We start from the raw sequence: 26,497 nt of genomic DNA on the forward strand, positions 1-26,497 counted from the left end.
TGGGATCTCTTGCCATGGATTTATTCCAGGATTTTGACTTCTCCTGCCATGGATGCATGGCAGCCTGATGCCCTGTGCTCTGAGCTGTCCCTGGGCCACCCAGAATCCCTTCCAGCTGCTATTCCTGTGTGGCTTTTAAGGGAAGGAGGATCCAGAAATAAGGAGTGAGGGAGGATTTGGCACTCGAGTGCCTCTCCAGAGTGGTGGGTGGGTGGTGTCTCCTGGATATGGCCCTTTTTTGGGACGAACCATCCACTCAGGAGCTGCTGGGAGGAGATGCAGGGAGGAGAAGTGCAGCAGGCTTGACTGGAAACAGGAATGAGGGCTGGGAGAAAGCTTGGATTGAGTGCCAAGCCCAGGAATTCCATCCAGCAGCTTGGGAGGAGGGGCCCTGACAGAGATTTTAAGGCAGTCAGGAGCTGCATTCAGAGGAGGAGAAGCTGATGCAAAGTGATTTAGTTCCTATTTATGTTCATTAGGAAAGTGAAACTTTAAAATCTTTCAGCTTTGATGTCTCAGATGAAGAAGAGCCAGGGGTTTGGAGGAGGTGGATAAGGATAATCCAAGGTAGGGGATAGTTCACTTGCAGGAATAACTAACAGCTTTGTGCAGAATGGAGTTGTGGTGGGTTGGATCCTGGTGAAGAGACTGCTTGGATCTGTGGTAACAGAAATGCTTTTAATTCACCCTTTTTTTTTGTTACATTAATTTACATTTTTTCATGGGTTTATTTTTAGAATGACCAGAATAAGGTGGAAAAAAATATAAACAAATTCTTCAGTCAGGGCTTCCAGGTTTATCATGGAGGATTTTATGTGGCTGGGTTCAACTGCATTTTTTATAGTAAATACTTATTCTGTCTTTTTAAAGGACTCTTCTGCCTTCACAATGTTTGGGGACTTATTTGAAGAGGATTTTTCCTTTATTTCCAACAATCACTATGGGAAAGGGAAGAAATCAAAGCCCAGAGAGTCTGAGCCTCCAGCTCCCAGGGATTTCACCAACCTCAGTGGAATCAAAAATCAGGGTGGGACCTGCTACCTCAATTCCCTTCTGCAGACTCTGCTTTTCACCCCTGAATTTAGAGGTGAGGTGCTCAAAGCCTTCTTAAAATAATGTTGGGATTGATGTTTTGGTGAGACTTGCACTTCTGGTTATTTATTTAAGAAACACAGTGAACTCGGGTGATTTTGGGGCACAGTTCACTTTAAATAAATTATTGCAGAATAAAATCATAGTGTTTGGCATTAAAATCCAGTAATTTTTTAAGGAGGGGATGTTGTCTTTTTAAATAATAATTTTTTACCAATTGCAGAGGCTTTGTTCTCCCTGGGACCTGAAGAACTTGGCACTCTGGATGACAGCAGGAAACCAGATGCAAAGGTGAGGGGAATTTTCCTGTTCATCACAGTTGATTTGGAGGAATATGGCTACAGTTCATGTGAAACTTAGGAAAATGAGTGAAAACCTGAATTTGACACTGAGAGGCAGTTTGGTCTGGCTAATACTTGGTTTTCCACAGCATTCTAAGCTTTCATTGCCATCAGGTTTTACCTCAGAAATCAGACGTGGAGTCTGTTTCTGCTGAGGTGCTCTCCCTCCCACCTCATTCCACTCCTCCACCAACCCTTCAGGAGAGCTGGAGAGGGACTGGGGACAAGGCATGGAGGGACAGGACACAGGGAATGGCTCCCACTGCCAGAGGGCAGGGATGGATGGGATTTTGGGAAGGGATTGTTCCCTGGGATGGGCTGGGATGGAATTCCCTGAGCAGCTGTGGCTGCCCCTGAATCTCTGCAAGACCCCAAGGCCAGGTTGGACACTGGGGCTTGGAGCAACCTGGGATAGTGGGAGGTGTCCCTGCCCATGGCAGGGGTGAATGGGATGGACTTTAAGGTCTCTCCCTCCCCAAACCATTCCCACTTGGCTGTATAAGGTGAGGCACTGTATATATTTTTGGGAACCAAGTCTAAAACTGCTTGGTGTGAAGTGAGTTGTGTGTGTTATGAAAGAGGCAGGGGTGGGTTATCACCCAGGGGGGATGTTTATCACCCATGGGGGGAGTTTTATCACCCAGGGGTGGTTTATCACCCATGGGGGGGGGGGGGGAAGTTTATCACCAAAGGGGTAGTTTATCACCCATGGGGCGGGGAGTTTTATCACCCAGGGGTGGTTTATCAGCAGCTTGGTGTTGAGTTGCCCCTGTTGTTGCTGGGCTGGCTGCTGCGGGGCTGTGTGTGACTCTGTTCCCTGCTGCCCTGGCAGGTTCGGATCATCCCGCTGCAGCTGCAGCGCCTGTTTGCCCAGCTGCTGCTCCTGGACCAGCAGGCTGCATCCACCTCTGACCTCACCGAGAGCTTCGGCTGGAGCAGCCACGAGGTGCCCATCTCCATGCCCACATCTCTCCCTGCACACACATGGGTTCTGGAAGGCTGGCATTTAGGAAACACCTTAAAATTAGGAAACGCCTTAAAATCCTTTGAGCTGCAGAGATGACATTGGGTTGGGTCAGCTCTTGGTGTATCCTGTTGGATCTCCACATGGAGCCCGTGGCAGTTGTTTGCAGGGAGAAACAGAAGATTGTCGCAGACATCTTTTATGGAAAAATCCTTTCCTTAGGATTTTTTCCTCCTGAGAAGCTGAGAAGCCTCAGGAACAAAATGTAAACAATGGTTATCTGCTTCTGTGGAATGCAACAGGTGCATCTGTGATTGGCCCATGTGGGATGTTTATAATTAATGGCCAATCACAGCCCAGCTGGCTCGGACAGAGAGTCTGGGACAGCTGCCTTTGTTATCATTCTTGCTTTTCTATTCTTAGCTTAGCTAGCCTTCTGAGGAGATCCTTTCTTCTGCTCTTTTAGTATAGTTTTAATCTAATATATATAATAAAATAATAAATCAGCCTTCTGAAACATGGAGTCAGATCCTCGTCTCTTCCCTCATCCAGAAGCCCCTGTGAACACCATCACAGAAGATGGTTGTTCTCTTAGATACAATTCCAGTTGCTTTTCCTTTTGTTTTTAGCAGGAGTGTTTTTCCCACAGGCTCGGATACTTAGATTCTTACCCAAGTTGAACTTTGTCAGTCAGAGATTAATCTAAATCCAGGGAATGGCTTCAAATTGACAGAGAGCAGGTGTGAATGGAATATTGGGGAGGAATTGTTCCCTGTAAGGGTGCTGAGGCCCTGGCACAGGGTGCCCAGAGCAGCTGTGGCTACCCCTGGATCCCTGGCAGTGGCCAAGGCCAGACACTGGGGCTTGGAGCACCCTGGGATAGTGGAAGGTGTCCCTGCCATGGCAGGAGGTGGAACAAAATGATCTTAAGATTAATAATAATAATAAATGTAGTACTTTACTACTCAAGGACTAAATGTATGAGTAGTCCTTGAGACTCTGGGGCACTTGAAATGTTATTTTTGAGCCACAGGCCAAGCACAGCAGTGATTCATTCCTTCCTGTGTGGGTTTCCCTCCTGCAGGAGATGAGGCAGCACGATGTGCAGGAATTGAACAGGATCCTCTTCAGTGCTTTGGAGACTTCCCTGGTGGGGACGTCAGGCCACGACCTCATCAACCGCCTGTACCATGGCATTGTTGTCAACCAGATTGTCTGTAAGGAGTGCAAGAATGTCAGTGAGAGACAGGTAAAGCTAGGGGTCTCCCACTGGGGGGTTCTCTTCAGGCTGTTGACTTTAAATGTTCTTGTTTTTAAAGTCTGAAAATGTTGTCATCCTTGTTGAGTGCCTTGTTGAATCCAGGTAGTGAGTTGTTGCAGACAACTTTTATGGAAAAATCCTTTCCTTAGGATTTTTCCTCCTGAGAAGCTGCGAGGCCTCAGGAACAAAATGTAAACAATGGTTATCTGCTGCTGTGGAATGCAACAGGTGGATCTGTAATTGGTCTCATGTGGTTGTTTCTAATTAATGTCCAATCACAGTCAGCTGGCTTGGACTCTCTGTCTGAGACAGAAGCTTTTGTTATCACTCTTTGCTATTCTATTCTTAGCTAACCTTCTGATGAAACCTTTTCTTCTATTTTTTTAGTATAGTTTTAATGTAATATATATCATAAAATAATAAATCAAGCCTTCTGAAACATGGAGTCAGATCCTCATCTCTTCCCCAATCCAATAACCCCTGTGAGCACCATCACAGTGAGTGTTGGACTTTAGGTCTTTGGCTGCATTTTCTAAATGAGAGGTAAAAACTCCAAATGTTTTGCATCTTCTGAGTTCACAAGCCCTGCCTTTAGTAGATGTAGTTAGCACAGAGTGCAGTAACAGCAAAACATACCTTGACAGTCTTTTATGCCCTTTGTAATTTAAAAAATCAGTTTTTAAAAATTAATTTCTATGGCTGTGTGAGGTTTTTTTACCCATCACTGTGATGAATAGGATGAGTATCTTTCTAATCACAAACTTTCACCCTTCAGAACCTCGTTTCTTGTTGTCCTTTCTGCACAGGAGGATTTCTTAGACCTCACAGTGGCAGTGAAAGGTGTGGCTGGCTTGGAGGAGGCCCTGTGGAACATGTATGTGGAGGAGGAATACTTTGAGAATGACAACTTGTATCGATGTGGAGCCTGTGATAAACTGGTCGAAGCTTCAAAGGTAACACCTTGGGGTGGGATGATGAAGGGTTAGATGGGATGTTTAAAAAAATTCTTTAGGTGGGGGTGGGGAGGCCCTGGCACAGGGTGCCCAGGAAGCTGTGGCTGCCCCTGGATCCCTGGAAGTGTCCAAGGCTGGGTTTGGAGCAGCCTGGGATAGTGGAAGGTGTCCCTGCCCATGGCAGGGGGTGGCACTGGATGGGCTTTAAGGTTCCTTCCAACCAAAACCATCCTGGCATTCTGTGAAACCTCAGCAGGGATGTCAAGAAAAGCTCCTGTGGCTTGTTTCCCAAATGTTGTTGCAGTTTTTTGTCCTTAACATGGAGTGTGGTGTGATTTGGAAAGTATTGACTCCTTCAACACCTCTGCTGCACCTTCCTCTGGGCACTCTGGGGGGTTGGCTAAAAGATAAGTTAGAGCATAAAATAAAAATGTGGAGTGGGAGAAACCATGGAAACTCACTTCTGGAAAACCCAAACGAGAGAGAAGAACAATGGGCAGCTGTTGCTCTGTGCAGGGAATGGGATCTGTTGCTCTGTTTTGGGGAGGGAAGCAGGCTCAGGCTGGTTTTGCCCTCTGCCCTTGTCACAAGCAGCAGAGCCCCTTGGCCTCCTGCAGGATGGGTGAAATCCAAACTCTGCAGCCCTCTGGATGTGGAAGGGGTAGTTCAAAGGGAAGCTGAGGTCAGGCCAGGTTAATCAGTGACTTGGGAGTTCAGAACTCTCAGCAGTGCCTCATGTGTTGCGAGGGCTGGCTGGGGTTTAACTGGGCTGGGTTCAAGGCAGTACAGGGTGAGTTGTTTGCCTCTCACAAGTGCTCATCCATACAGGAGGAGAGTGGGAACTCTGAATTTTGGTAGGAAGTCACAGAGCTAGGGGTTGCCAGGCTGTGGATGCAAATAGAATTCCTAATTCAGGGGATTTCTTAAACCCTGTGTGTGTTCCTGTTATGGCTCTGGCAGTGGAGAGGAGGATGGAGACATTGGAAAGGCTCAGAAATGTGGCCATGGAGCCCACACCTGCTGCCACAGGTGGTACAAGATGGTTGGTTTTACTTCTCATGAGGGCTCTTGATGGACTCACCCATCAAGTGGTTGGATCTGTATTAATCTGGAATCATTAAAATGGATTTTCCTGGCTTTCCTGCTTGGAGGGTGCACCCCTGTAGAAATGATGGAGATTTTAGCTCCTGTGACTGCCTGCATAGAGCCCATGGGCTATGGAAATGTCATTGCTGACTGGAATTTCACCAGTGTCCTTTATTTGCTGTGGCAGGATGAGGTGTGGGACTGGTGATCACCAATCAAGGAGGATCTGCGTCACTTTTAAATTGTGTAGTTGGAAGGGAAATTGAGAATCGGTGAAGACATTTCAAAAATGAGGGCACTGATCTTGTCTCAGGTGGTAACAAAGCTTTGGTGGAAAAGGATTTGACCACAGCAAGGTGGAAGCACAGTTTTGTTCTGGGTCTGTGCTTAAAATGTTTTTTAAATCCCTTCCCAGTCTGCTAAACTACGCAAGCTGCCTCCCTTCCTCACAATCTCCCTCCTGAGGTTCAACTTTGACTTTGAGAAGTGTGAGAGGTACAAGGAAACAAGCTGCTATACATTCCCCATCCAGATCAACCTGAAGCCTTTCTGTGAGCAGGTGAGCACTGTTAACACTTGTTAAAATTTTCTGTGTGCTCAGCAGAGAACCTACAGCTCAAGGTTACCTTTTATTTTAAATTTTGTCACGTTTTTGAGTGACTTTATGGTGTCCTCCTCCACTTTTGGACTGAGCTACCATGTAGCTACAAGGGGGAAGGGTAAAATAATTACCCAAAAGTTATCTAATCTTTCCTTGACAGGAAGATAATTATCTGGAAATGGAAATTAAAATTTATTTTTGTATGGTATTCTCTGATAGCATCATGCATAAATTGATCTAGATGTGCTTTAGGTGCTGGCAGTTATTCATTTTTCTCAGGAATCTCTTGTTTGCAATCATAAATATGTTTCTGGTTATAAACTGGTGACAAATTTTGATTCTTAAGCAACACAACAGAGGCACTCTTATGGAACAGACATTTTTCTTTTAGAAGTGTTGCAATGCAAGCTTGGAAATTTCTCAGTGTTTGAATTTGAGGAAGCCTTTTCCCCCCTCCTCAGTTTTAGAGTTTCTAAGTGCTGCTTCTTTTCTCTCTCCTCTTTTAAACAAAATAAGCTTGGTTGTGAAAAAGCACTGAAATTGAAAATATTTTGAGTTTCCAGTATGGTTCAGAATCGTGCTTGTTTAATAACACAGATTGCCCAAGGAAGCTGTGGCTGCCCAATCCCAGCTTGGACAGGACCTGGAGCCACCTGGGCTAGTGGGAGTTGTCCCTTCCCTTAGCAGGAACCCAGATGAATTTTAAGGTCCCTCCAACCCAGTCCATTCTGGGATTTTATGATTTATCAGCCTGTGCCTTGTGCCAGTCCTTCCTTGTGTCCCCAGCCCTCAAAAGCCATTTCAGTCCCTGCCTGTGCAACCACGCACTGAGAAATCTCTGAAGTGATGCTAAAGGTATAAAGCTGTCCTTGTGTGAGAGACTGACCTCAGTTGTTGTTACAATTATTGTTTTTCTTTTTAAAGACTGAGATGGATGATTCAGAGTACATGTATGAGCTCTTCTCTGTTATTATACACAAAGGTGGCTGCTATGGAGGACACTATCATGTTTATATCAGAGATGTGGATGAATTAGGAAACTGGCAACTCCAAGTAAGTCCCTGAAGGCTTTTCTTCCTTGCTTTAGAGGTTGTACTTTTCAGAAAAAGTATTAAGAGCTGGTTGATGAATGTGCATCCAAATTTAATTAATACTTTAATGAGGCTTTGTGTGTGTTGTCTCATTGAGAAGGGCAGTTTAACAGAATGTCCTTCACACTCCTAGATTGTGCATGATGATGTCAGCACAGAATACCCCAGTCCTCTATTTGTGTGTGAAACCACAATATTTGTGTCTCTTTCTCACCCAGGAAGAAGAGGATGGGCTGATTGAAGAGAAGGCTTTAAGAGACACTGAGAATGCCAAAGAAACAGAAAATCCACTGGCAGTCTTAAAAGGGATTTTATCAGAGGTATGGTATGTAAGGAGTTCATTGCTTTGGTTTTGGAGCTAGGGAACCTGCAGGGAGTTGGTGTTTGTGAGAGTGGGCAGGCTTAGGTGTCCAGAGCTCTTCTGAGCTTGCTATGAAGCATTTAAAACTTGGCTTTAGTATTAACAGTGGTTCTTGGTACAGACAAAGTTCCTTTTGGAGTATTTCTAAGGCTGCTCACCAAAGCTGTTGCAAAAGGAATCAGAATATCCAGAGCTGGAAGGGACCCACAAGGAGCATTGATGCAGCTCCTGACCCTGCACAGACACCCCACCAATCCCAGTTTGTTCATCCCTGAGAGTTCCTGGAGCTCTGGCAGCCTTGGGAATGTGCCCATTCCCTGGGGAGCCTCTGGTGGAAGGGCCTTCCCCTGATACCCAACCTAAATCCCCCTGACACAGCTCCATATGAGGCTAGAGTATCTTATTAAAAACCAGGAATGATTAAAACACTTCCAAATTGGCTTCTTTGTGCTGACCCCTTGACTTTTGTAGCCTTTGTTACCTTGGTTTTCCATTTCTCTGCAGGAAGAAGTGAAACAAATTCCAGTGGATCAATTAGGGCAGAAATTACTGGAGAAGAAAGGGGTGTCCTGGAATAAGAAATACAGAAAACAATATGGAGCATTACGAAAGGTAATCACAAGTTTGCTAGTAGATAGCTTTTATAATCATTTATATTCTCACTGAATAGTCAGGAGGATGATAATTGAGAATATGGACCCTTGGATCAGCATGTGCAAGGAGAGGTTTGTAATGTGAATTAGCAGGCTGGGGAACATAATATTCTCAAGGAATTGTCTGCCTGAGATTTTGTGTATTTTTTTTTTCTAGTGCAATTTTCCAATTGGTTGCTGTATTTTATGATGTCTTAGGGAAAATACTTCAGCACTTGTGCTGTAGATGGATGGAAAACTGATCTTTGCTTCTTTTTTGAAGGGAGATATCTGCAGTTTCCACAATAAATATTTAAATGTGGGTGTGAAGTGTTGATGTGAGTCTTTTACAGAGGTAAACTGAAAATACATGAGGAAGCACCATAAAATGAGGGTTGAATTAATGGGGTTTATGTTTCACAATGAGGTGGAGCAGCTTAATGCAGGCTGCTGCATTTTAAACTTTGCCTTTTCTTCATCCTGTCCTCGCTTCCCTTTCAGTATTTACAGAATCATCCTCAGATATTCCAGCTGAGTCCTGATGGAAATAAGGTCAGCCTGAAGGAAACACACAAGCTCCTGTTCAAGCTGGATTCTCATGGACAAAATCTCCAGAGCCCCTCCCAGAAGAATGATGTCCAGTGGAGCTGTGAGAAAAGCCCCCCAAGGCCCAGGGCTGCTTCTGCTGGGTGCCACTGGTTTGATCTGAATGATTCCAAAGTCCAGCCCATCAAGGAGAAGGACATTGAGAAGCAGTTCCAGGGTAAAGAGAGTGCCTACATGCTGTTCTACAGAAAAGCTCAGCTGAAGAGGCCCCCTGAAGGTACACAAAGTTCATCTGGGGATTTTGGGGGAGCTTCCTGCTTTAACATTTTTTCTGGAGTGCTTTTTTGTCCTTTCCAAGCTTTATTTTCCCCAGTTTTCCTTATAGTGATCATTTGAAAAAAGTTTTAAATGAAGGTACAAGGAGGTGGTGATGTGTTGATTGACTTTAGCTGACTAATTTTTTTTTTTACCCTGCTCCACAAATAATGACAGAGCATCAGCTGAAACAAATACAGGTTGTTGCTAATGTCATTTATGTGTTAATTTCCCTTAAAGCAAGGTTGATTGGAAGGAGTAAAAGCATTTGTTTGTTCTTTATATCATCCTGCAGTTGAGTTTTCAGTGATGATTGTACTGTAATGTCTCCTCTTGATAAGTTTTCTTGTTTTCCAAAGCACATTTTAAGCTTAATTTTTAATGTCTCCTCTTGATAACTTTTCTTGTTTTCCAAATCACATTTTAAGCTTATGTTCTTTGTTGCAGCACGTGGAAATCCAAGGTACCAAATTCCTGAGCACCTGCTGAATGAAATGAATGCTGCTAATACAGAGCTGCAAAAAAAGAGGTATATTGGTGTCACTGTACTCAAACAGCTCTTATCTGCTGGACTCTCAAGGGATTCAAAAGGAAAGAAATTCCTTGAGCAGAGTCAGAACTGAAATGGTTCAATGTCAGAGGTTGATTGAAGAATAAAATTTTTATATCCATATTCTACTGGTTCCCTGCCTTCCCTGTTAGCAGGCAGCCTGCAGAATTTCAAGGGAAAGATACAGTTTCAAATTGTACCATTTTCTGGTGAAAATCACTGCAGTTCTGGAAAGAGAGTAGAATGTGGTATCTTAACTGTGTTTATAGAGGGAATTCCTCACTGGGAGAAGGGGGAAGGACTTGGTTTATGGGGAATTTACAGATTCTCTGCCAGAAAAGTCAAGAGCTTGTGGTATTCAGGTTGGACAAAACTTTCCCTTGTGTTGAGGGACACAGGTGCTGATACACCTGAATCACAGTGAAGATATCAGAATACAGACACAAGAGTTACAATTTATGGGATATTTCACACAGGACTGTGGCTGCCCCATCCCTGGAAGTGTCCAAGGCCACTTGGATGGGGCTTGGGGCAGCCTGGGGTAGGGGCAGGTGTCCCTCCCCACCCAAACCATCCTGGGATTCTATTTCTGAGTGAATTCCACTCCTTTATTTTTTTAAAGGTTTGCTGCTGCAGCTAGGGACAGGTATAAAGGAGGAGGGGATGTGGCAGGGAATTTAGCCCTGGGGGGTTCAGCTCCAGGAGAGCTGCACGGAAACATCAGTTTGGTGTTAAATTCACCACTTTGTTGTGTTGTTCTCCCAAAGAGCTGAATGTGACTCAGCAAACAATGGCATTGATTTACATCTCCACCTGAGCTCCTGCTATAAATTCCACAATGGGGCTTTGCATCCTTCACTTTCTTGGAAAGAGAGCGTGGTGGATTTGACAATTGACAGAAGGAAGACCCTGGGAGACCTCCGGCAGGCAGTGTCCCAGGTACCTGCTCTAGCAAACTCAACTTCCTTTTTACTTGAGCCACTGCAATCTTTGCAAATAGATTTATGCTGCAGTCTTTGGTCAGGGAGAAATTTTCAACAGTAAATGGAGCTTAGGAGGCTAAAAACTTAAATGAGTTTACATGGGAGGAAAGAGTGGTGTGGGGTCTGTTCTTGAAGCCATGAAATTGCTGGAATTTTAACTTCAAAGTTCACATGAGCTAATTTATTGTATTTGGCCAGCATGTGCATGGCGTGGATGGACATTGCAGGATTCCAGGCTTATTCTTAATATTTCATTTTGTGACAGAGTTGGCTTTGTCTTTTCAAGGAGTCACCAATTAAGTGTCACCAAGTGAGCTTGGGAGCCAGGCTGTGGCAGCTTTCAGCAGATTGTAATTATCGTGAGTGCAGTGAGTTACTGCTCACTGTTATTTGACATAATTTTTCTGGTTATATTTCCCAATTAGATGTTGGAGTCTTGGGAAGGGGACATGGTTCTCAGCATGGCCAAGCCTTTACCAGCAGGATTACACCTGTACCAGGTGCTTGATGGTAAGAGCACTGCATGCCAGGCCTCCATACTATTGCTGAATTTTAATTCCTGCAGCCATCAAAGATTTCATCTATACACCATCCTGGAGATGTGTATTACTGAACACTCTTCCAGCTCAAACTCATGTTTAATTATTTTAATTTCTTATTTTACTCTTATTAGTGGAATGAATGATTTTAAGACTTCGCTGTGAACTCTTTGTTGTGAAATGCAGTTCTTGAGCAGATCTTAAGCACATTTGCTGACAAGAATGTATCAGTCTGTGTCTTGCCCTTGATTTGCTTGTGGATGTTTGCTTTCATAGGATTGGCCTAATAGGTGGAGGAGAGGATAGAAGAGAGGAGCCAGGGTGACATCAAAGGAAAATGTAGGTTAGACTCCAGCTGAAGTAGGAATTTTGTAATGGGAAATGCTCACATGAAGAGTTCATTAATTTATTAAGGGTACATCAGTTTTTCAAACTGTCGTTCTTGTCTCCAGCTTTGCTTTGTTAGGCAATTCTAAGTGTCAGTTTTTACAACTTACTCAGTAACTTTCAAATGTTATGTTCTCTGTGGTCAGCTTCAGAAAATCACTGTTGAACCAGAACATAACCCAACTCTCTACAGTGTTGACATCAAAATACAGAGACACTCAGAGCTGCTCTAAATATTCCTCCCCATGCTTGTACAGTTTAAGTGTAGTGGTTTTTAAAAACTTGCTGACCCTGTTTGTGTTTTGTGGGAAGCAAGAACTTGATGATTTGCTCCTATTTTTTAGGAGATGAGCTGACCCTGGATGGCATTGGGCTGGCTGATGGAGCAGACATCTTTATCTGGAATGGGAAAGAGGTAAAGGAACCAAGCACTTTCTTCCTTGTCAGCTCTGAAGAGATAAGACTGTGCAAAGTCTCCTGGAAATCCTGTGCTGCTTTTATAGTTTTCGATCTTCCTGTTAATATTAAGGCTATTGCTTAACCTGGAAATGGTTGTGAAGCACAGCATTTTATTCTGTCTTTGTAGTGGAATAAAATGCTACTTTTAAATTATTTTTATTGTAAGAATATCCATTTGATATTGACTTTCTCAAAAAAAAAGAAAAGACCCCAAACTAAACAAAACCACGGAAACATGTAGTAACAGAGTTGGTTTTGTCTTGGTTCTATTTTTGGTGTAGTTTTTTCTATTGCAGCTTTTGTGTCATTAAATTTTCTTCAGCGAGGAGCTTAGGTTGAATATCAGAAAGATTAAGCTTTTAAAATGTAAAATCACAATGTTCAGTCACATTTGAGTAATTCTTTAATGTCCTGAGGGGCTAAATTCCTGTGTCCTAGATTTTGCCAAGTGTCCAACATCCACCAGTTGCTTACCATGGAATGGTTTGGGAAGCCACTTAAGGATCTCATTCCACCCCCTGCCATGAACAGGGACACTTTCCAATATCCCAGGCTGCTTCAAGCCTTGGCCAGGGATCCAGGGGCACTTGCAGGGATCCAGGGGCACTTGCAGGGATCCAGGGGCAGCCACAGCTTCTCTGGATAACATTTTTCTTTCTCTCCCAACACCCGTGGGTTACTCTGGTTGTTTGTTCAGTACGAATTTGCTCTGAGGAGGTTGGTTTGAATGGGGAGACCGTCCCCTTTGGTCTCAATTTTCTCCCTGCCCAGTCTCTTCTGTATTTTCTGGAGAAATACACAGCTGTCATTCCTTGCTGCTTTCCCTCAGGTTGGAGGCACGAAGGTGCTGACGGGCCCCGAGCACGAGCCCGTGGTGCTGAACGTGCTTCGCTTGGCCGAGCACAACGAGGGCGGCAAGGGGCAGCACTTCAGCGAGGCCCAGCACGTCTGCTCCTGCAGCACCAGCCTGGGGCAGCTGCGCTCTGCCCTGGCTCCAGCCGGGGGCATCATCCTCAAAAACAGCTCAGGAGCAGACCCAGAAGCCAAGAACTGGGAGGTTTTCCGTGAGGAGGACATGAAGGAAACAGTCCGAAGTGTCGGGCTCAGGGACGGGTGCTCTGTGCTCATCTTAGACAGCCATGACCAGAGGTAACGTTTTTGATTATGATGGTAATGAAACAAAAAAGCAATTTTGGTAAAACCAAATTCCAATTTTAGTTCAAATTATCCTAACAACATATATTCTTGCAACTAATTATCACTTTGAGCTTACAAATATAATTATTTTCACCTTACGTTTTGGAGACCGGTTATTCATCAGCTGTTAGGTTTTTCTGGCCCTCAAAAGGCAGCACCAGTCACAACCTTTGATTTACCCTTGTAAAGGGGGAACAACTCATGCTCAGTGAATCCAAAGTTGCCAGAGGGAAATTTGTGCTCTCATGACACACTGTGCTCCCTGAGGCCTCTGCTGTGTGAGATGCCATCACTTTGAACATCTTTGGCACCATTGGTTTATTGAGAGCTGTGCTGGTGAATGATGTAGCCCTGCTAATGTTTAGTTTTCCTGTCTGTGACTGTCTTTGCACTGCTGATTCCCACAGCTTTGTCAACGTGGCAAGTGGGAATTTGACTGCCTTCACCTATGACATCAGCTGGCTCCAAGTGAAAAACTTCTGTGGGGGGGAAGAGGAGCAGAAACATGTTAAAATCACTGCCACTATTGAAACGGTAAGGACTCTGCTTTCCTGAACAGCTTGGCCCCTGCACTTGGCCCAGCTCATTCCATGTTGCCTCAGGGATGAAGCTTTTTTTCCCTGCTGAAATTAGTGTTTGAGCTCAGAGTTACAATCCCTGGGGTATTTGCTGGTAGCTTAAAACCAGTGCAGTGTTTTAGGGTCAAACACTTTTCTCTTTCGGCCACCCTGTAAATGGAAGTTTGAGATGGTGTCAGAACCAGAGCTGAAAGAGAGGGGAAGGATTATCTTTGTGCACTGGCACTTGAGCAAGCAGGGGTGTTGGTGGCATTCCAGGCTGGAGGTGTTCATGTCCCATTTAAAGTCCCTGTCTTTTAGGTGATGGCAGATATCAAAATGAAAGCCATCAGGGAGCTTCAGCTGGAGGAGGAGCTGGGTAAGTGTTCAGCTGCTTTATCAGTCTGCTAATGCTGGCTTTTGAGTGGGTTTAGTGGTAAAATTTTCCTTTCAGTGAAAGAATAAAAGCTGAGACTGTTGCTGGAGTCTTGAGGAGTCTCTCTTCAGTTATTTTTGATGTCACAGAGGGAGACCTTTAAGATAAAGCTGTTGTAATTAATCTTAAAGGTGTTACTTGTCTGAAATTCTGAGTAAAATTCCTATTTTATTCTCATTTTAATTACTTAATACTTCTCTCTTTCCTGCCCTTTTTGCTGCAGCAAAAGAGAGCTGTCTTAGACCTGTTAGTGGCAGTGGGAAACTCCTGTCTCCAGGTAAACTGATTCATTGAATCACTGTTCTCTAAGAAATTCACTGGGGAGGTTTTGAGCCTCTGTTTGTCCTTTCCTGGGAGAAGTTACCCATACATAACTCCACTGATTCTCAGGCTTGACTGAACCAGTTGTGTTTTTGTTTGTTTGGGGTTTTTTTTTTTCCCAGTTTTAAAGTTAATTAGCAGTACCAATACAAAGATGGAGGTTAAACTGAAAAGTTCAGTTTGGTTTTATTGCTTACATCCCTAATCCACCTGTGCTCCTGAGGGACTCTGGGAGATCTCCATGCCTTTGTTCTCCTCATAGGGCACTCCCAGATCTGCTGTCAGGGCTGAGCACGCTCTCCAGAGAGCACTGAAGAGTTTTAGCTTGCTCTGAGGATGATAAAATTGATGTTTTTATTTGTCCTCCCTGAAGTGCCTGAGGATTACACCGTCAAGGAGGCAGAGCTGAAGATGGGAAGCTTGCTGGGGCTGTGCCGTGGGAAAGCTCCAACTTCCACTCAGGTACAGCAGCGTGGGATGGGAGGAGCCTGGTGCAGGCACTCTCCTAAAGAGAATAAAGGGAAAAAAGGGAGGGATATTGCTCTTGGAAAGTGCAAGTTGTAAATATCACAGGATCCCAGAATGGTTTGGGTTGGAAGGGACCTTAAAACTCAGCCAATTCCACACCCTGCCATGGGCAGGGACACCTTCCACTGTCCCAGGATGCTCCAAATCCTGTCCAACCTGGCCTTGATGTGCAGGGGAAGGAGTGGTTGTGCATTTCTAGAGACCAGGGGTGGCTAATGAGGATCTGCTGATGGCCATAACTCAACTATCTTTGCTTTTTGTTCCATTTTAGTGTGAATGTCATTTTTGATTACATTCTTGCCACTGGAATTATTCTTACACTTCCTTATTTATTTTGATGGTTTGCTTTTGGATTTTCAGCTCTTCCTGTACTTCATGGTTGGTAGTGACCAAAGCTGCAGCCCTGAGATGGAGATTGTTGTGGAGGAGACTGCCTCTGTCAGAGAGGTAAGGCTGGCTGCTCCCAAGCTCCTGGGCAGCATTCCTTGCACAGGCCTGGAGGCAGAGGAGTTGGGAAGAGCCATGCACAGAGTGAAGGAAACTCTGGTGCTACCAGTCCAGTGTTGAATTTGCAGCTTTGATTTTTTTTTTTTTAAGGTGCATCTGCAAACTCTGGGGCAGAATTTGTTCAAGTAAAGGTACAAACTGACAGCACAAGTTTAATTTTTTACCAGCTTGGGATGTGGTGAATTTTTTACCTGAAAACTATCTCATCCATGCAGGGTTTAATATATAGCCCAAATACATCTTCTCTCTCTAATTATATTGTTTTAAGAATTGACCAGCAATCAGTCACTCTCTAAGTCAGAAAATTCTAACATAGGTTTACTGAAAAATCTGTTTTCCAGCCTCAAACACTCTTATCCTGTGTTTCTTCTTTCAGTGTCTCAATTTAATGCTGGAGAAATCAGGATTATCAGGTTAGTTGTGTTATTTTACATACTTCTTAAAGGAATTTTAAATATTTAAAAGACAGCTTTTCCTGACATAAATTGTGTAAGTTTTTTCAATGATCTGTGTCCTTGTAATGGGAGGAGGGGAAGGAATTCTAAACATGAAGTTTTTATATATATATGTTTTATATTATATATATTATATATATTTTTATATATATTTTTTAAAGTTTTTATATTTTTTATAAAAGTACTGTTTTTATTTTAAAGAGCTTGCCATAGATTCAAATGATAATTTGACACATGGGAATTCTTTCTTTCCTCTGAAACCAGGGAAAATAATTAGATAGGTGAGGAAGGGAGATCTGTGCAAATAAAAGATTATTTTCACACAGCAACAGATCTGGGGAATATGAAAGTGATAATTCATTTGTGTTTAAAAAGCAAATAAAAATAAAGAACAAAAGAAAAAGGGCCCTTGACACTTGTTAAGAGTTTTGTAATATTTTCCCACACTGGTTTTATTGACTGATTAGTTTTCTGTGTGTATCTTTTTTGGTTTTGGTAGGTGACAACTGGCATTTGAGAAGGATTGACTGGTGCTACGAGGCAGGGGAAGCACTAAGTCAGGAAGTAAGAGGAGCCTGTTTTAATCCCTGGTTCTTTGCTCCCTGGGGAGAAAGGCAGCTGTGGGCTGACAGGGATCCTGTGCTTTCTCTTCCTGCAGAACGCCACCCTGAAGGAGCTCAACGTTTGCAGAGGAGACACTTTGGTTATAACTGAAGGAAAGCTTCCAGAAAAGGTAAAAGGAGAGTGGGCAGTGTCTGGAGACTTGGAATCCCACAGTGGTTTGGGTTGGGAGGAACCTTAAAGCCCATCCAGTGCCACCCTGCCATGGCAGGGACACCTTCCACAATCCCAGGCTGCACCAAGCCCTGTCCAAGCTGGCCCTGAACAGATTGTCACTCAAAATTGTAGCATCATGATTTTTGCAGCACCACCATGTTCCCCACTAAATCACACCCCCAGCTGCCACATCCACGCATTCTTTGGACACTTCAGGAGTGCTGACTCCACCCTGGGCAGCCCATTCCAAAAGCTTAAGTTTTAAACCAATCTTTTCTCTCTTCCTGTGGTGAAGGTGAAATTTCACCTTGTCTGCACACCAAACTTGAGGAGCCCCCTGGTATTTTCTGTTCCAGGGTTTCCTGAAAATCCCCATCTGGTGGCTGAAGCCTTCAAGCCATAAGAAACATGGAGAGAATGCACAAGAGCAGGTGAATGGGATCACCTGGAAGATGGAGGCTTTGCAGGTGTCTGCTGCAGCAGGTGAGCCTGGCCAGGTTTTGAAAGGAATCATCTGTGGTTTCTCTTTAAGTCAAACCCAAATTTTAATCCAAAGCCTTAAAACCCTTCTGAAACCTAGGAAGGGCTGCATGAGCTGCATCAAGGTTATGGTGAAAGGACCACTCAGGAGACAGATGCTGTTTTGGACATAAATGCTGGATAACCCTGTTGTAGGGATGTTCCTCAGATGGATTGGCTCAAAACACCATTAAATTTTGTAGTAGGGGCTCTTTATTTGTCAGTCTCAAAAAATTCTAAAATAGATTGAGTCTCAGAAAATGCTAACATAGATTAGAATATTCGGCAGTGGCAGCAGTGTAAAGCAACTCCTCCATGAGCACAGATGTGATTGGTTTCAAATGCCAGACTCCTGAAGGCACAATGAATTCATTCAGGCTGTGTTGCTTTTTGGGAAGCTTTAAAATGAAAGATGGCTAAAGCTTAAATAGTATCAAAGATCTTAAGTGCAGTGTTTTAACTGTGTTTGCTCTCCTGAAGGTCAAATCCAAAACCAGCCAGAGCAGCAAAATCAAGTGAGGACTGAGAAGGGAGGAGAAAATGAAGTGGAAATAGAGAATTGGGAAATGTGGATCAAATTGATTTTTTATTATTTATTAAAAGTAATATTCCTCTGGTGCTGAGTTGTGCTGCAGGCCAGAACCCCCTCCCTTTGTAGAAGTTTCATTTGCATTTTTCTCCTTCTGCTTCAAACCTTTCCTGAGTTTCACTTTCTCCCCTGCTGATTCCAGTAGTGGAGCTAAGAGCAATTTAGCTTTGCTTGCAGTAGGTTTGCCCCGTAACTAACACTATTTATCAGTGGCAATAACTGCTCCTAGCTCTGAAATTTGCAGTATAGGATCTGTGTGGGAACTGTTTGGAAATTATTGGGGTGTATTTTGTGTGCTTGATGTGGCCATGGCAGGGGGTTGGAATGAGGACACCTTTAAAGTCCCTTCCAACTCAAACCAGGCTGGGATTCCTGGATATTCCAAGTGGACTCCAGGCTCCTTCTCTAAGTGAAATGTGACCATGCAGTGGCTGTTACCTCTCAGGACCATACAAATCACATTGACTCTTCCATTATTTGTTTCTTCCTCCTCCAAAGCACCACCAGAAGCCACCCACCCAGGCCTGGATCTGTGTTATGCTGGCAGGATAGAGATAGCAGGAGAGGCCTCTCTGGAAGATCTGAAGATGCAGGTTAGATGTTCTCCTGTGTGGGACTGTGCAGCAGCGCTGTGGTGCCTCGAGCTCTATTAACAGCTCTTTTCTATTTCCTTTTCCCCTGTCTCCAGTCTGTTGTGCCATGGTGTTTATGCCATGGCCACTGGTAAGTACCAAGAGGCAGCTGGAGCACGTAGCTCAGACACTTCTTTAGTGTCCCTGCTGTCCCCATGCTCCCTGTCACCTGGCCTGGCCTGCAGGAGCCTCGTTGCACATCAGCTGAAGCTCTGCCTGGCAGCTTTTGTCTTTATTTCAGTGTCAAACCTCTCCACGGGAAGCACACACACATAACAAGCACCTCCTAAAAAGCCACTTTGCCATTTCCACATTGTTCCTGTATTAGTTCCTTGCATCTTTTTGGTTTTTAATTTCTGTATGTGGAATTTGATGAATGAAGAATTGCTTTGGGGTGCACAGGTTTGCCAGCCAGGAAGGTCTGGCTCATTTTGTTTGGCCAGAAATCAAAACACCTTTGTATGGTTTTAATACACTAAAAACCAAACCAAGCAAAACACTCCAAAAGAAAAAAAAATAAACCCAAAACCCACCCCAAACTCACAAAAATGTAGCACCCAGTCCTACAAAAGGCTCTGTGTGGTTTAAGCAGTGATTGTTCTAGTTGAACTGCATGGGGAAGGGTCTCTCACCTGATTCTGCTCCATACCAACATTTATTTTTTGGGTGTGACTTCAGTTTTGGGCTCTGCCAGGCTACTGCTATGGAGAACTGTTGGAAGCTTCATCAAGGAGAGCTGGCTGAGCATGGGAAGTGCTGTGTCCTTGGGAAGGACTTAGAGGAGCTCAGCACTTGGCTGGGGACTGAGGCAACCACTGCAACAGCCTCATTCCCTCCCAGTTGTTCAAATTCTGGTTAAAAAAAGAAATTGGGTACTTTGGAAATGAAAGTTGAGTTGAGAATTGTTGACAGGGAGGGAAATCCCAACTCCCTTTGAGGTTGAAAAGTGAGTATTTTGCTCATGGCTGCAAGCAACAGCTGGTGTGGAATAAATCTCAATAACTTGCCCTCTCTTTTGGGAGCTAATCTGGTGGTTTTCTGTTTTTCCAGGGACACTGGCTGCTAAAATTATTGACCAAGTATTTCTGGTTTTCAGGCTCTGACCTTGCCCTGCTGCCAGGATCAGGTTGTGCCCCTGCCTTCATTCCTCAGAGCTTGGACAGTGGACAGCAAAGGCCCTGGGAAGCTCCTGCGGGACAACAAGAGGAGACTCAGGTGGGTTCCCTGGGGTATGTGCAACAGGCTGGATGTGGGATGGACTAGGGGAGATTCATCAGCTCAGTCTGGGTTGGAAATGATCTTAAAGATCAGCAGTCCCCTGGGCAGGGACACTTTCCACAGTCCCAGGTTGTTCCCAGCCCCAGTGTCCAAACTGGCCTTGGACACTTGCAGGGATCTGGGGACAGCCACAGCTTCTCTGGGCATCCTGTGCCAGGGCCTCACTGCCCTCACAGGGAGGAATTTTTCCCAATATCCCATCCATCCCTGCCCTCTGGCAGTGGGAGCCATTCCCTGTGTCCTGTCCCTCTATCCCTTGTCCCCAGTCCCTCTCCAGCTCTCCTGGAGCCCCTTTAGGCCCTGGAAGGGGCTCTGAGGTCTCCTTGCAGGTGAGCACCCCCAGCTCTCCCAGCCCAGCTGCAGAGCCATGTAGACAATATCTGCTCTGTTTTCAGTGACTACAGGCTGGGTGCCAGAGTGGAAATCTGCATAGAGCCCTTGCAAGAAGAAGAGAATTTGGGGTAAGAGCTCAAGATCTTTCTCTTGTTTCTTACAGCTCTGCATTTGAGGGAAGCCTTCACTGAGCAGCTTTTGACTTCAGGGCTCTCAGGATGTGGGAAAACCTTGGAAGCAGTTTGTTTTCCACAAACAAAGTGAGGGAGGGCAGGAGTGGGAGGAGAGTTGGGAATTCTGAAAGCATGGCTCACAAGAATTTCCATTCTCTCGTCCTGCTGCCAGCCCCCACGAGCTGCTGCTGCGAGTCCAGATGGGAATACCAGGAGAGAGGGACTACTCCAGCTCCCGGGATTTGGTGTGGGATATCTCCAAGGAATGCACAACCTGGGCTCTGAGGCAGAGAGTGGCTTCTCACTATTGTCTCCCTGCAGATAAAATTGAAATAGCCAAATACTTCCCTGAGAGATTTGATTGGCTGCCAATATCTAGCTGGGTAAGAGCTGGAATGACAGAATCCAACAGTTGTTGGAAAGGAGTGTTGGTTTGGGCTGCAGTTCCTTAGGGACTGAATTTAAGGAGAATTCCAAACTCTTCTGCTTTGATTTTGTTCAGACACAGCAAATCTCCAAGAGGAAAAGGAGGAAAAAGCAGGCGAGTTTGCAGTCAGCACCTTACCACCTGAAGGATGGAGACATCATTGGGGTGAAGGTAAATTTCCCTGGATTTAATTGTTGCACGAGGATCAGGTCCAGGCAATGTCCCCTTTGCAGTGTCTTCATTTCTTCCTGATTTTCTCTCATCCTGCTGCATTTCTGGGAGTACTGGGATGTGGGTTTGGACACGGTATTGTGTTGATAGGAAATTTCTTGCTGCTGCTGCTGCTTTTCCTTTTTCTCCTGGATCTTTTTTCTTGCCCTCATTTTTTGACTTTTTTTTTTTTTAATTCTGAATAAATCCAAGAAAGTGCCCTTTCAAAATCACATTACAGACACAAACTGTTACATATTATGGATTACTGAGCTATGACAGTTCTATTTCATGGTGTGAAAAGGAATTACCCAGCATTGAGCTCTCAGCTGGCAATCAGGCTTAGTTAGAAGGAAAGAACATTGTGGCTGGGTTTTAGAGCAGCAGGAGAAAAATGTGATGTCCTGTCCTGCTGTTTTAGCCTATTGGAAGAAATCCATCCCTGGAACTGTTCCTGTCCAGGTTGGATGGGGATTGGAGCACCCTGAGATAATGGAAGGTGTCCCTGCCCATGGCAGAGATGGGACTGGATAATTTTTAAATCCCTTCCAACTGAAACCATTGCAATTGTAATGAACTTGAAATTAATCGGTGCAAAACTAGTCAAAAGAAACAATCTGGGAATTTATTGTGTCAGCTGGGAAATAGTTTAACCTTCTGACTTTGATCTCTCCAATCCTTTTTTATAACAGAACCTTCTCCTTGATGACACCAAGGACTTCAGCACTGTCAGGGATGATATTGGGAAAGAGAAACAAAGGCAGCTGGCTCTGGAAAAGAGGAAAAGGTAATGAGCATTTAGTTTCATTTTTCTTTAGAAATATGCAAAGTGTTTGCTGCTTTTCAGAGGAGCTGTGGCTGCCCCATCCTTGGAAGTGCCCACAGCCAGGTTGGAAAGGGTTTGGAGCAACTGAGATAGTGGAAGGTGTCCCTGCCCATGGCAGGGGGTGGCACTGAGTGGTCCTTAAGGTCCCCTGAAATCCAAACCATTCCATGATTCTGTGGTGGTGTTTGCAGGGGCCCCAAGACGAGGGAAGAGATGAGAATCTTGAGTCCATGTTTCATGTATCGCATATTGCATATCTCATCTCATGTCTCGTTATGTCTCGTATGTCATATATGTCTCATGTCATGATGAAAATTATATGATATTATATGAAAATTATATATTATAACTATACTAAAAGAATAGAAGAAAGGATTTCATTAGAAGGCTAGCTAAGAATAGAAAAGAATGAATAACAAAAGCTCATGACTCTGAGTCCAAGCCAGCTGACTGTGATTGGCCATTAATTAGAAACAACCAACATGGACCAATCACAGACCCACCTTTTGCATTGCACAGCAGCAGATAATAATTGTTTTTCTTTTCCTCTGAGGCTTCTCAGCTTCTCAGGAGAAAAATCCTGGCAAAGGGATTTTTCAGAAAATATCATGGTGGCATGATTCAGCCTAATTGGATAATTTTGGAGGCCAGTGATGGCTGGGTGCTGTCAGAGCACCGAATTCCAGTAATCCTGCAGGGAGCACTTGCATAATTCAAACTCCTGGCTCTCAGTGTTCCTCACTGAGCCTCGTGGTTTTCCCTCCTGGAACACACCGTGGGGATGAAAATGAACCCTTGGCTGGCATGGCCTGGCACTGGCTGTTTTCACAGCTCCCTGGAGCTCAGAGTAAGGCCAGGCTCACCCTGCTGAGGCCCAGCACTGAACTTTACCCAGGTTGTTTGTGTTTTCCAGCCGCCAGGAGCGTGCCCAGGATCCCCTGTTCCCCGAGGAGAAGCTCCCCACGAAGCCCCGCAAGCCTGAAGTGGCTCTTTCCATCAACGTGGGTGTTTTCAGATAGCACCAGGAGCTGCTCTGCCCACACCACCCTGTGCTAACCTGGCCTGCAGCTCCAGCAGCAAGAGGAGCTCTCCCAAAGGGTCTTCAAGGATCCCTGAGGCACAAACTGGCTGTAGGACCCAGGATAACTCTGATTTTCTTCTGCTCTCTCTTGGGGAAGTGCTTTAAGGGTCCCTTTCTCAGTGTGGTACTTACTCTCAGGCTGAGTAAATGCACTTTATAGAGGAGGAAAAGGATTAATATATTGTATAACCCCTCAGTGACTCTTTTTTAACCACCCAAAATGCTTTGTTGGGTCAGATCTGACCTCCTGCACCATCACTACTGAGATCTAATGCAGTCATAATCATCTCTTTTTAGAATTGTTTCAATTGTTTCCCATCTCTGATCACTGAAGCTGCTGCTGATACCAGAATTTGCTTTTCTCTCTTTATCTCTAAACCTAAGTCTGTAAGAGCTGGAGTCAGCCCTAAGAATGAAGGCAGTGTGGAAATCTCTGAGCAGAGTGTAGGAAATTGGCTTAAAAAGAACAAGTCCTGGATCTGTCAAGATGTAAAACCTGGAGACATCTTTTGATATGGAACAACAGGGACGTAATCTTAGATTTTGAAGTTTCTGGGGCCTGTTTTGTTGCCCATAAACTTCGTTTTGCAATTTCTCGGGTATATTTGTTGTCCCTGAACTTCATTAACAGGCAAAATGGTTGGAAAAAACGGACAGATCCAATGTTTGAGCTTCAGTGGGTTTTACTGTACTCAGGAAAAAGGCTTGCATTTATTTTCAGTGCTCCTCTTCAAAGAAGTTTCCCTCATTTCCTATCTTTCCAGCTGTTCTGATACTCTGTTACATTGGAGAACCTGTTTCTCTTGGTGTCCTGAGCTGACTTTGAGCAGCTCACTGAGCTCCAGGTCAAAGGCTCTGAAGTATTAACTCCAAAGTGAGCCTGATTATCCTGAGTTAAATCTGTGACAATGACAGGACAAAACACAAGTTTGCTTTTGGGGGCTGCAGTAAATATTTGACTTATTTGCTGTATGTAAGAGGAGCTGCCAGTTGAGAAGATTTTCAAATTTTGGATAATAATATGAGATTTTTTATGTACCTTTTATAGGTTAACACTACTGTGGTACTTCAGACAGCAAAAAGATAAAAACTGACACTCTGCTAGCAGCAAAACAAAAGAAGTGAAAAGCACCATGAAACACACAATTATTATTTATTTCTGTGCATATCTTTAGAATTCAGCAGGTGCTCCTGTGCTCTTCGGGGCTGATGCTCTGCAGAAGGGGCTGTTTAATGTCCTCACTGACTTGGATCCTGAAATCCCAGTTTCATGGATACATTTGCTGCCCATGGAGAAGGGCAGTGGATGTTTTCCCATCTTCATTTGTGTCGCCTTCTTTCCATATCAGGTGTTCTTGGGAGCTTGGCTTTACAGCAGGGATCAGAGGTGCTGATTCCAAAGGTTTGTGTTCCCACATGGTTCCAGCCCGTTGGATTTGTTTGCTGTCCCTTCAGTTCCTCTGGTTCCTGCTGGAGAGCTGGACTGAGCTCAGCCTTCCCCTCTTGAATAACTCTGGTCTCTCCCTGAGAACACCAAGTTTGGAGAAATCGAAATGCAAATTCCAAGTGGGAATTTTGTGCCTTTGTTCAAGTGTAATGTAGCAGCACCTGCACTGAGCCAATCTTGGATTATTTCTAATGTTGGCTCAAAATGCTTTTTGGTTTTTTTTCCTTCCTTGAAACTCTTGTGGGCCATTCCACAATGAGAGAGTTCATGGAAAACGGGGCTGGGGAGAGGAAACACCTTTTGAAAACGGAGTCTTGGTGACTCTGTGGGTTCTGATGGTTATTCAGCCTGGAAGAGCTTTCATCTTTATTTTTCAAGTGTTCTTCACAAAATAAAATGTCATTTTTATCTGCCTAGTTGGCTTGTCTGTGGATGTCTCACTGGTTGGGAATGGCACAAACAGTTTTCTGATGTGATGTGAATATGAATTTGCTCTAATTTTCCAACATTTCTGGACCAACATTCCCATCTCTGGGGAAGGTTGCCTCATTCTTTGTGTCTGTTGTTGTTCTGAGCCTCCTGCCTTGGTCCTGGCTCAGGGCTCTGAGTGCAGGAGCAGCTTTGCTTTGTCTCATGTTTCCAGTCCCTGTGGGGAAAGCACCAAGGATGGCAGGGAAAGTTCCTCCATCAGGACACAAATTAAAGTCACTCTGATGCCCTAAACTTATAAAAAGCCTTGGAAAAATTTTTAATCCCAATTTTAATGTGTTGTTTGGACTGGTTATTTTGAGCAACAGGTTTTGACTGAAATTAGCAATTGGCTTCTAGAGACTACTAAGCCACTTCCTGGGAAACAATTATTCTTAAGTGTTTTTTGTTTGTTTTTGGTTTTTTGGTTTTTGGGGGTTTTTTTTGGGCGGGGGGGTCTTTATCTTTTTTTTCCTCCTTTTTTCCCCTTCCTCCTTTTTTCCCTTCCTCCTTTTTTCCCCTTCCTCCTTTTTTCCCTTCCTCCTTTTTTCCCTTCCTCCTTTTTTCCCTTCCTCCTTTTTTCCCTTCCTCCTTTTTTCCCTTCCTCCTTTTTTCCCTTCCTCCTTTTTTCCCTTCCTCCTTTTTTCCCTTCCTCCTTTTTTCCCTTCCTCCTTTTTTCCCTTCCTCCTTTTTTCCCTTCCTCCTTTTTTCCCTTCCTCCTTTTTTCCCTTCCTCCTTTTTTCCCTTCCTCCTTTTTTCCCTTCCTCCTTCCTTCCCTCCTTCTTTTTTTCCTCTTTCCCTTTCCTTTCCTCTTTCCTATTTTCTGTTCTTCCTCTTCTTTTCTTTCCTCTCCTTTCCTCTCCTTTCCTCTCCTTTCCTCTCCTTTCCTCTCCTTTCCTCTCCTCTCCTTTCCTCTCCTTTCCTTTCCTCTCCTTTCCTCTCCTTTCCTCTCCTTTCCTCTCCTTTCCTCTCCTCTCCTTTCCTCTCCTTTCTTTCCTCTTTTCTTTCCTCTTTTCTTTCCTCTCCTTTCTTTCCTCTTTTCTTTCCTCTTTTCTTTCCTCTTTTCTTTCCTCTTTTCTTTCCTCTTTTCTTTCCTCTTTTCTTTCCTCTCCTTTCTTTCCTCTCCTTTCTTTCCTCTCCTTTCTTTCCTCTCCTTTCTTTCCTCTCCTTTCTTTCCTCTCCTTTCTTTCCTCTCCTTTCTTTCCTCTCCTTTCTTTCCTCTCCTTTCTTTCCTCTCCTTTCTTTCCTCTCCTTTCTTTCCTCTCCTTTCTTTCCTCTCCTTTCTTTCCTCTCCTTTCTTTCCTCTCCTTTCTTTCCTCTTTTCTTTCCTCTCCTTTCTTTCCTCTTTTCTTTCCTCTGGCTCACCCAGCTTGCTCAGACCTTTCTGGGTTTCCAGGTATAAGGAAATCTCCCAGACTTGAGTTGAAAGATTCCTACACTTTTTCACAGCATCCTTCCTGACAAGTGTTGTTCAGAGTCCATGGCATTTCCAAGAGGTTTAGCAGGGTTAAATTGGATATTGGGGAGAAATCCTTCCCTGTGAGAGTAATGAAGGCCTGGCCTTGGGTTTTGGTT

At 44.3% G+C, this 26,497-nt stretch overlaps 1 protein-coding gene across 1 annotated transcript; it reads left to right on the forward strand.

Moving 5' to 3' along the window:
* The first annotated feature begins 880 nt into the window (after window positions 1–880).
* Window positions 881–25,113, forward strand: USP40 (ubiquitin specific peptidase 40). Its single transcript, XM_058809352.1, has 31 exons — window positions 881–1,087; window positions 1,316–1,383; window positions 2,266–2,379; window positions 3,482–3,646; window positions 4,465–4,611; window positions 6,113–6,256; window positions 7,223–7,351; window positions 7,608–7,709; window positions 8,255–8,362; window positions 8,884–9,205; window positions 9,691–9,772; window positions 10,561–10,732; window positions 11,202–11,286; window positions 12,047–12,117; window positions 12,991–13,310; window positions 13,766–13,892; window positions 14,237–14,294; window positions 14,575–14,628; window positions 15,046–15,134; window positions 15,561–15,647; window positions 16,084–16,120; window positions 16,662–16,726; window positions 16,821–16,895; window positions 17,296–17,422; window positions 18,546–18,640; window positions 19,776–19,894; window positions 20,353–20,418; window positions 20,636–20,846; window positions 20,966–21,061; window positions 21,793–21,887; window positions 22,840–25,113. Exons 1-31 carry the CDS (start codon window positions 889–891, stop codon window positions 22,943–22,945), a joined length of 3,735 nt encoding a protein of 1,244 aa, XP_058665335.1. The 5' UTR covers window positions 881–888; the 3' UTR covers window positions 22,946–25,113.
* Window positions 25,114–26,497: the final 1,384 nt, after the last annotated feature.

Source organism: Ammospiza caudacuta, chromosome 8 (assembly GCF_027887145.1).
Source record: "Ammospiza caudacuta isolate bAmmCau1 chromosome 8, bAmmCau1.pri, whole genome shotgun sequence".
NCBI classification, from domain to species: Eukaryota; Metazoa; Chordata; class Aves; order Passeriformes; family Passerellidae; genus Ammospiza; species Ammospiza caudacuta.